General features: G+C 37.0%; 1 protein-coding gene across 1 annotated transcript; it reads right to left on the bottom strand.

Annotated features, from left to right (window-relative positions):
• Positions 1–6: 6 nt before the first annotated feature.
• On the bottom strand, positions 7–11,441 carry LOC124154180 (tetraspanin-33-like). The gene is made up of 7 exons (XM_046527745.1): positions 11,196–11,441; positions 10,243–10,446; positions 6,788–6,961; positions 5,999–6,130; positions 2,951–2,998; positions 1,267–1,383; positions 7–1,152 (listed from the first exon to the last, which is right to left on the bottom strand). Exons 1-7 carry the CDS (start codon positions 11,280–11,282, stop codon positions 1,081–1,083), a joined length of 834 nt encoding a protein of 277 aa, XP_046383701.1. The 5' UTR covers positions 11,283–11,441; the 3' UTR covers positions 7–1,080.
• Between the last annotated feature and the right edge of the window lie 19 nt (positions 11,442–11,460).

Here is an 11,460-nt window from a genome sequence, read left to right on the forward strand (position 1 = left end):
CACATCTTCAGTTATGTTGCTGAATTCATGCATTTACTCTATGAAAAAATTACATTAAAGTAAAAACTTGTGTCTAATTAGCTATTTATGTACATTTTTTATTAAAAATCAAATGTCACAAATTGTATCACTCATTACCTCCACTTCACACTTCTTATTCGCTAATTATGCGATGAAATTATGATAATATCAACTTAACATCATGGAAATTATATTAGGTATATTGTTGCGAGTGGTAATAAAATTATGACCAAGGCATTTGAAGTAGAAACATTTATATGATCAATACATTTTTCTAAAAAATTAAAAAAAGCAAATGGGAATGTGCTCTTTGCCACTTCCATTTTATGGAATGAGTATATACGGTAGCACTATGTTGAAACTGTAAAAGCAAAAGATAGTTAAGCATTAAAAGCAACACATGCAAAGTGCACAGAGACAATAAAATCAATATGGCTGTGCAATACAGTTAATAAAACTGATCTTTTAAAAATGCATTTGTGTACAGTGCCCAGTCAGATTTATTTTGAAATTTTGTGGACTCTGAGCCAAACCCACATCACTTACTTCATCGAACCCTATCTCACAAGAAAAAACATATTTCACATCACAATCACTTGTATGAATTTTGGCACATGTACAGTCTTCCACTAATCAATATCCTACAAGATGATAAAAAATTTAAAACCTTATAAGTCTCAATTGCTTAAATAAAATCAAATCAAATATGCACACACAATGTTGTCAGAATACCAATATTGATAGGGTAATCCTTCATAATACACAGTACAATAAAAATGCAGAAAATTCTAACATACAAAATTGAGATAATTACATCAGAATCATATAGAAAGCCACTTCCAATCAACAGCACATCAAGATCACATTTTTCATTCAAAGGAAGGAACATTTCCACAATGGAAAACATAAATAATAGGTAATCAACCCTGAAAAAGCCATTCCAACAAAATGAACGGCGAATAGACGGGAGACTTGTGTGCCCATGAGATTCTGGACAAAAAGGGATATGAGAGGAGTTGATGAAAACTCCTTGGTGCTTGGGTTAACTACAAATACTGCTCACGTGTTCCACCTAGACTTCTGGAGCTCAATCTGACCCTCAAGAGTTTTTGCCAGGTATATAACCAACAGCTACAAGAAAAAGTGAAAAATATATTTAGTTTGGCACCCCACTCAAGGCCACTTATAACACATTCACTTATAGCCATAAATTCCACAGATGCAAGTTATTATGGATAGGCTCACCTGTGCTAGGGCCACACCAAGTGCTACACCAGCTATAGTGTACAAGTTTCGTTCAGCCCATATGCGAACCATCTCAATGCAGCCACTCGTCCATACCTTTTTGCCAGCCTCTGCAACCTGAAAGAGCGAGATGATTAGTTTGAAGCAAGTTGCAGACAGACTACACGAGACATTAGGTATCTACTAATGGAGATACTGGTGTGAAACTAATGAAAAGTGGTCTTTCCCTGTGCAATGTTGACTGAGTGAGTGAAATTTTCTGAATTTCCAAGAGATCCAAATAAGTTGGAAGCTGAGAATTAGATTCCAATAATAATTTTGGTTGTTAGGTGGCAATAAGTAAATGATGACAAATGAACATATGTAGCAAAAAAAATTATAAGGCTTGCAGAGTTACCCTTTCTAATGACGTTCAATGCATAAAATTAACAGACATGCTGTAATTTCATGTAATTTATTTATATAGAAATACATACATTGAAACCTCGATCTATCATTCCCGCATTGGTCGTTTTCCCTCATTCATCGTTTGTCGTTCCTGGTCCCAAATAAAGTTCCATACAGACAATGTAATTTTTACCCGCATCTATCATTCCCCAAAATATCGTTTTCTTGGATTGATTGTTTGAAGATCATGGTCCCAACATATTCCCACATATATCATTTGATGAAAATGAAACGAAATACATATATACAATGAGTCACTTATGGATAATGACGACAGGCACATAGTTTGAATCTTCCCCAAGAGACAGAGAATCTCATTGTCAGAGCAATAGGATAGTAACACACAAACATTTGCGTATTTCCCAATATCTGCTATCCCCCTCCATTCAGCACTCGACCCTCCCACTGATGCTTTCCTCCTCTCCGTAATCAAACAAAGGGTCACAGCTCGCACAGGGATCGAATCATCCTACCTGCTTCAAAGTTCCCCATTTCTGGAGGTCAATTGCTGCATGGGTCATCCATTAGCCCAAAAGGTGTATAACAATGACTTTCGGCAATTGGTATTATACTTCCATTGGATTGAAATATTAGTTGGAATTTGAGAATTTAACCAAATTCATGGATTCTACCTCCGAAGTATCCATAATGATACAACTTGACCTTACTATACAGCCACATCCAGTCGAAATTATGGTTGAGTGACAGGTCGCACACTACCATCACTTTCTGATTCACTAGTCCTAGACTTAAAATGATGTTGAATGACTGGTGATACACCAGAGTGCCTAGTAGAAAATAAGCACAAGTTTGTGCAAGCTGAATTTAACAATCGAATCCTGGCATACGGACATTGTTGATGTCAGAATACAGCTACTCCACAAAGATATGTAAAATAGCAGAAAAGTTTCTCGGGTTTTCCACCGGTTGATGTCATCCATGTCTCCCAACGTTTCTATCCGCGACTTGCTGATTATCCTCAGGGGATCTTCCGAATGCCGTTCTTCGAAATTTCACCTTGGCAAATGTTGGTGAATATACTGAAAAAATTTCAAAGAATAGCATTCAGAGGATCCACTGAGGATGATCAGCCAGTCGCTGATCGAAATGTCGAGAGATATGGACGACATCAATCGGTGGAAAACCCGAGAAACTTTTCTGAAACTGATACGCCAGGAAAACCTAAGATCATACATATGTAAAATAAGTTTGAGGGGGTTGGAGATTTAGTACTCACTGGAAGTTCTTGAACGCCATATCCACACATTATGTTCATTAGTCCACCCTGGATGGGAGAGAAATAAAAACTTATTATTATTAACATTTTATTACCCACTGATGTTCTCATTCTTTTAAACACATGAAGTAGTAAAAATATATTTTGGCACCATCGTATACTTCACAATCAAAAATATTTTTAAAAAAGTACAGCAGACTCCAGATTATTCGGGTGTGGTTTATCTGTGTTGCATATTATCCACGCACGAGTTTCACTCTCCTTCGATGTTTTACACGATCTTTGTGAAAAATAAAATCAGATGCAAAAGCACCAGGGTTATTGCTTTTTCATGTGAGCCTACTCTGGGCTAGTTATTTCCATTAAAATCCCCCAAGATTCACAGCGAGGCACTCGCCTGCGTGGAAAGTTGGCCATAGGTTCTGGTTTCCTAAAACCGCTGATGCGCGATGGCATGATATCATACCAGATGCCTTCATGGGACCTCAGTGTTCCTTCGTTCCAAGCATAGTGGTGCATGATTATGCTCAGAGATCACGGATCCATGTCCTGCAGCAGTTGCCTCCCGGGCGACTTGTGCAAGGCATGACTCCTTGGTGCGGTGCCTTACAGTGTAGTGTTCAAGATAGCTCAGTGATTTTGAAGCATTTGTGCAAACCACTTTTCCAAATCTGATATCATGCTTCAGCACATCACGCAGCCATGGATGCATGGTTTTCTGTCGTATACAGAGGGGCAGGAATACAAGTGCAAGCATGTAAGATTTTACACTTTCCAGCGAACAATATGTATAAACTCTTCTCGGGATACCGCGAGGGTAAGATTTTGTAAAAGCACAGACGTTTCAGGTACGGACTCGTTACCCATTCTCACAGCTACTGAAAGAATATTTGAAGTGACCGTTGAAGCTCAGCATTACGAGGGGCCGGATAGGTTGAGTCCCAATTGTTGTCGTGGAGGACCATGGACCAACATATACTTAGCTCTGGCAATCATAATTCTTTTAAGAGTTCTATTCCAAGAGCTGCTGATCGAATATCCACTGTCTCTATTGCCATTTTTATTCTCAAGTCTTATTTCAATAGCCTCTTTAGTTAAACAATCCCAAAATTGATTTGATCGCCATAAAACTCTGGTGTCATCCGACCTTATTTTATGGTCCTCATCCAGGCTATGCTCAGCTACGGCTGATTTTTCCTGTTGACCATGTTGGAAATGCCTTTGATGCTCTTTGAGATGAGTAGATATTGTTCCCAGTCTTATCGCCACTAAAAAGATTGCAGTCAGATGAAGTAAGCTTTCAATGAGTTTGGGAAACTATCCAAAATAACAGACTATGTGCATAAATAATAAATAGTAGTTTAAAATAGATAAATAAATAGTATATGTAATAATAAAATACATAATAAATAAATAATAGTTTGATTGTTGTAAATTACGAATATTTCAAGAAATGAATGTGAAACTTTGGATAATTTATGTTTTCCAATTAATAGTAATGCATCTCCCAAGTTGAACTGTGTATTCCATCATTAGCCCGGATAATCGAGAGTTTGCTGTACAAAAGTGGAGGGTGAGATAACTGAAACCTTTTAAGTTCATGGACACAAGGATTCGTCAACATATAGCCATGATTTCATGTAAAACATAGTTTAATAGGGAAAATTTTTGAAGATCCCTCAAATTTTAGGAACAGAAACTAGAGATGGGTCAAATAGCATTTTTCTCAAATTCAAATATCGAATTCGAGTACTTAAAAATTTTCCGAATATCAAATACTTCATCACTGAATGCTGAATATGAATTTTTTTCACCAATTTTAAGAACAAATGAATATTAAAATAAAATAATGCTGAACACTTAGCAAGTCAACGTACTTCAATACGACTCCTAAATCCTGAAGCAACTGTCACCCACGATTATGTAAAACTTGTGCCCGTGGAGCTCTGCAATTCTGTTGTTATTTACTACATGCATATTGAAGGTTTTATTATTAGTAATGCTTTATTGCATCCATTGCAAAACTTCAATCAAATAAAGAATTGAAAATTACTTTGAAATTAGAATATGTAAAACGTAAATTTCATCACACACAGGGAGTCAGGGAAAAGGAACAGCCCTCAAGCGTACATTTGAACGTATGCATACATTCTTAATAGTGTTGCTCTCATGAAGTCGTTGACATTTTATTTATTTTAGCACTTACTTGATAAGTTTTTCTGAAAATATAATTAAAGCATTGAACCAACCAAATGTGCCAACTTTCATGTAAGACCCAACCATTTTCTACGCATTTGAAGAGATTCACAGATGATTCTGAGCTGTGTATTTGAAATTCGAAGAATTGATAAACTTATGTCATTGAATATCGAATAGTGTAAAAAGCTCAATATTCAAGGTATATGGGGATTAAACTATTCGAATGTCCCATCACTAATAGAAACCCTGCAGGCATATGTGAATGGTGCTTTCATAAGCTCTGCGACCACAGAAATTGAAATTGGTATGTCAAGTTACTAGATCTATGCACCCCCTTCTTGAAAAAGTTATGCCAGTGACTTTTTCATCTGCTGTTTACTTCATGTTCCATGCAAAATGTACATAAAATTTACTTCTTTAAATTTTTAGTCTCTTTAAAATTAAGAAAATCCACCATTTCTGTGTTCTCTTGTCTTACCCGTCCCTGTCATTTCCCCTGTCTTTCCAAGTATCATCTTTCCTCTCCTTCCCTCCATCCACTCTAAAACTTGCAATCCCAAACCCTCCACTCCTTCCACTTAGTTCTTTGGTCTTTCCCATCAATTCCCGGTACTTCCCTCTTTCTCAACTTTATCCAAAATATGCATAAATTAGGTTCACTTAACCCCTCCTGCATCCTGATACATAGTAGCATCAAAAACCAGTTCAAATGTAAGCTTTTTTGCGGAAAATTGCACCAAGTTACCCCAATATGGACACATTCCTCGCTATATCACAAGTCTTGTACTTCTATGTCTTCTTGGAATCTTCGAAATCGATGGAATGAATTAGATGAATATGCACACTCACCGATATGTCTGTGGCATTCATGCAACATGAGAAGGGGACTCCACACCGTTCAACGCTTGGGGAACTGCAATTGAAGTACTCATTCTTAGACCAGTCCATGAATCCCTCGGAGCTCAGGCCACAACAGCGAAACTGCGGAGAGTAAATATTTTCCATATATTAGGACTAACAACTTCAAAGTGATTCAACAGTTTTTGGCTAACTGGCTCACTGGACTTTGCCATGACTATGAGAGTAATAATGACTTTATGCTATTCAGCCCTTAACAAGCACATAGTGATACACTTGACATTGGCAAAGGAGGTGCCATAAAGTGGATGGGCAAATAAAAATTGAGTGAAATATTACCAAGTACATTATTTCTCCCTTCATCATCACAATTTCAAAGCCTATAAAACTGATCATATAGACTAACCGCAACCTAGATGGCAAGGCTTCCCCAAAGTTGCAGGGACAGTAAGTGCCAAACAGAGTTGTTACAAAGTGAAAAAAAGAGACAGAGAAGTTACTTAAACACAAAAAAGTATAGACTTGTTTCTTCATTAAGTAACAAGATTGGATCCTTGAGCAACAGCAAAAACTTCCAAACCTTAATTGCTAGCCAAGATACTCAACACTGTAGGGTAAAAATTTGCACATTTATAACTGATACCCAACAGAATGCTGAGCACCTCTCATGAAAGTTTTAAATTCTCTCAAAAGAAAAACTGGATCTTTACCAAATGACCACAGTATTGTTATCTATTACTTATTTTTCACATTCATTAAACATCTACCCCTGAAACCTACCTCTTGTTGAGCAAAGTCAATGAAATTCTGTAAATCTGGATCTTCACGGTAGCTATCTATGATTTTTTCAGTGAAAGATTCCTCCAGCATTGACTGCATTGTGTGTGGAAAAACAAATCCAATGATGGCAACAGCCATTTCCAGCAGAAAGAAGATCAACAAACACAAGGAATACTGCAAAGAAAACAAGAAATATGTATTCACAATGCAGTCGATTGAGGCCTTTGCAATGATTTGGGAAATGGCAAACTATACAATACCTCTTAATAATAATTAATATAATTTTTTTTTAACACTTAGAAAATATAAATGTATATGATACATATAACAAACACTATAGAAAATATAGATAATTTAAAAAACCTAAACACATACAAAAATTAAATGCAACTAAGTAATTTGAAAGTATCAAAACAGCAAACATCTAAACACAGACAAAGTAAACCCATAATCCAATTCTTGCATCCCTAAGCCAACCACTGAACTGAATTTAGCTTAGTTGCTGGAAGAAGGCAGAAAATTACAAATAAATTAGCACCTATGACCAGGTGCCTCCAGGTGACTAATTCTCTTCAAATGCAGTAGAGCCTGTGTTGCCCATCATTAGATTAACCGATTGCTGAATAATCATCCAGTCATTTCCCTAAATAATCCCTTAAGGCCTGTTTACACGGTGCATTAACCCATAAGAGTTAATGTATATAGGTATGAACGCGTGAATGAACACGAGAATGCACTGTGTAACAGTTGTGTGAATGCACTGTGTGAAAGTTGTGTGAATGCATGAACAGAAAATAGAACCTGTGTGTTCTGGTCCACAAAAATACTCAAGCAAACAGACATTAACTCACACGTGTTAATGTATCATGTAAAAAGGCCTTAACACTAGAAGTACAGGTAGCATAACACAAACCATAGTTAAAATTTATGAGAAAAAATGAATCTGAAGTGATAATCTCTCCTTCGATTATCAATTCAAGCTTTCCATCAGGATGTATAATCCAAGTTCCGCTGAATCTTCTCACATATGCATTTCAGATTTTTCACCAAAAGAGTAGTTATGTTAACATGATATAGACTGACAACACTTTCAAGGATTTAATTTAAAGATGATGTAGTGCATTTACATATCTCAGAATTACCGAGCATGAAGGGATTAATGCATTCATTCATTAGAGGAAAACTGCTGCCAATTGCAATTTTGAAGGTAGCAGCATTCACTTAAGCAAACTGTTTTAGGAAAAATATGTATTAGTACACCAATTTAATCCAGCTCTCCATTTTTTGAACAATTTCTTTTTTAGGAATTTACAGAAAACGCAATTTCCAGGAAGTAGAAAAATCCTGGGACATTTAAATTACACATAATTTACTACATTGGTTTTCAAGTCATCTAATAATTCACTAACAAGGAGACATCGCCAAAGTGATGTTCGGGATCTGGATATGTTATTTTCTAAAACAATATAGGTAAGATAGAAAAAGTGTCACGCCTTTCTTCCACATAGGCCCGGGTTCGAGAGATATTCGCATGTAAAGATTTCGCGCAGCATGATAGCCCTTGAGTAAGCGTTGCCCACACATCTACAGCCGTGGCGGTGCGGTCTAGGGTGTTAGTCCCCTAACCTGTAGTTAATATCCCGAGATCGAGTCCCAGTGTCGGCAATATTTTTTCTCTCTTCTAATTTTTGAAATCACTGTTACATTTTATCCCCATTCGTTTTATTTGGTTACTTCACGAATTTTTTTAGTTAATATCAATTTATGGCTTTTGAACGAAACTCCAAATTGTGCCTTACCACGCGATTTGAGGACGTATATAATGACTTACCCGCAAATTTCCGGGGAATTTGATCATCCTCACCCTAGCCATTGCTCCCACAGCCTCTTCGTATATTCGTAATCTCAAGTCTTTCTTCTCTACAAATAAACACGATTGCCTATCCTCACATTCAGTTACTGACCCTAGCCAGTTTCCCCTCCTACCCATCCAGTACAATTCCAGTAGCCTACTCAAGCCGCTTTCGAGGTCTTCTTTGTTTACCTTTCGCACCCGTTTTCACACAATTGGGCCTCGGAGCCTGATTCAGGGATTATCGAGGGTCAGCTGTGGACGGAGGGTTGTTGGGACGGAAGTCTTTGTAGGACGCTAGAAGGTAGGTCATAAGGGAGGAATGGTGAGTGGAAGGACATTCTGTTGTAAGGATCGAGATTTGTTGGGAAGACAGTGGGTGGGCTATGAAGAAAATCTAATGGAGGGAATGCCTTGTGGAAATGACATTTTTGATAAAAAAATGTTGAAGCCGGAAAATACCGGTGCTTCAGAAATGGAAAAAAGACATTGAAAGTGGAGACACATGCGTCAAAAACCGGGGAACGATTCATGAATAGATGTACAATCGGTTAATTGATGCGAGGCAGAGGTGTGCATCGGTGCACGTGATGAGCACATTACACGGAAATTCACGTGCAAGTAATTATATACGTCCTCTAATTCGCGTTGTTTGGTAAACTTCGGAGTTTCGTTTAAAATCCATAAATTGATATTAAATTAAAAAATTCGCGAAGTGCCTAAATAAAATGAATGGGAATAAAATGTAACAGTGATTTCAAAAATTAGAAGAGAGAAAAAATATTGCCGACCCTGGGACTCGAACCAATGGTAACAACTACAGGTTAGGGGACTAACCCTAGGGGACTAAGCCGTGACACTTTTTCTATCTTACCTATTGTTTCAGTGACGATGTGCAGCAACCTCATAGGGATGGTTGGGGAGGGAATGAAGGGAGGTCAAACTTTTGGGAAACACAGTTGAGCATGCACTCAACAAATAAGTCCAACCAATGACGTCATGAATTCCCTTTTTGCAAGATCATTGATTTGAAGTTCATAAAACCTTAAATCAGTTATTTGGAAATTTAGCGTTCCTCAATGCTTGATTCTAAGCAATCAGTTTTAACTGCTTGTTTTCATAAATATTTGTAACCAACACAACCAAGGTGTGACCCTCCAACTTGTACAATACATGGCCATAAAAGAGAACTTGTTCTCATTTGGTTCTTCCAACCACACATGTTCTATTACGGTCAACAGAAATCGTTCATGCATTCACGCATTAACTCATTTATATTAATGTACCATGTATCCATGCCTTGAGTAGTTCTAAACAGGCTTGTATTAAATTTGACCCAAGTTTCATGCAGGTAAAACTTTAAGTTCTTTTAATTTAAAGTATCCATTTCATACTTTCACCCTGTCTAATTAATCTGCAACTTACTTAAGGTATAGCTTCAATGAGTTTCTTCGCTGTATTCTACACTCAAAATTCTCAGCAATTACAATTTCAGCATGATAAATTTTGCTCAACCTTTCATGGCACATTCTTAGAGGAATAAAATTAAGGGCATAAAACCAATAAATCTAATAAATGTAAGTTGAAAACATTTGATACTCACAAATTTCAGCAAGCATGTATTCTCTCTCAGGGCACCAACACATCCAGCAAAGCTAACAACAAATATGACTCCACCACTGATGATCATAACCAGAGATATGTTCAGGATGATGTCGTACACGGTTTCAACTTTCACCCATCCCGTTGCTTGCCACTTGTCAACGAAGGCATATAGACCGACGCCAATTAGAAGTCCTCCAAATAGCTAAAAGAAATAATTGGAAGATTTCACGTGATTTTTCAATTAATTGAAATCGTGAGTACATTTGAGGTTCAGGTCGATAAGAACAGCTCGCGGTTCAAAGATCCGAACCTAACTCCAGAGCCACTTCACTCCGTAAACAACTTCGGTTCAACTCATTACAAGGTCGACAATCAACCTCATCACCCGCTTGTTACTCCCGACACAACATTAATCGTCACATAATAATGCCACAACTTCACAACCATTAAAATATTGTTCGAATTCCAAAACTAATTTCACAATCGCCCCATATTGGCAGTGATGAATCACTGTGTAGGAGGAAAAGGATAAATTTTGCGAAATGTGTTTCGCGAAAGGAGTTAATCATTAAACCAAGGAATGAGGAGCTTTTCTAAATGAGAGTACTGAATAACAGGTGCAGTCACGATAGAAATTGTAAATTAACTCCAAGAAATGTCTCTATTCACTGCTTCTATATGGACGCGGTATTACCTTGAAGAAATAAGCATACTTAAATTTCAATTTTTTCCAACTTCTGCAGCTATTCCAATCATTTCACAAATTAACATTTCTTAATATTAGCCATGTTGACAATTTCTGTTCAAAAACAAACTTAATTGCCGATCGTTGTCAACATTATTGAAACCTGGATTCGTCACCTAATCAAGTATTCTCGAACATAAATACGCTCACAATAAATATAATAAATGAAATTAGAATAAATGCGTGAAAAAAGGAGTGATAATTACCCAGAAAATAAAATTCAGCAGAAATATCATGTACTTCACACACGGGCTGACATAGGTGAAGTTATTAGGTGTCCTTCGTCGATTCATGATGATGGTTGCCTATTTCAGTATGTCAGGAAATTTTCAAAATGATCATATTTAAAATACACATTTCAAATACAGTTTCTGAGGGCTGGTTGAAGATATTGTGCCCTGACACCAAGAAATAGTCAAGCAAAGCTTCAGCCACAGGGAACAAAACAGGTACAAACTGGACCGTTTCATA

Source organism: Ischnura elegans, chromosome 2 (genome assembly GCF_921293095.1).
Source record: "Ischnura elegans chromosome 2, ioIscEleg1.1, whole genome shotgun sequence".
Taxonomy (NCBI): domain Eukaryota; kingdom Metazoa; phylum Arthropoda; class Insecta; order Odonata; family Coenagrionidae; genus Ischnura; species Ischnura elegans.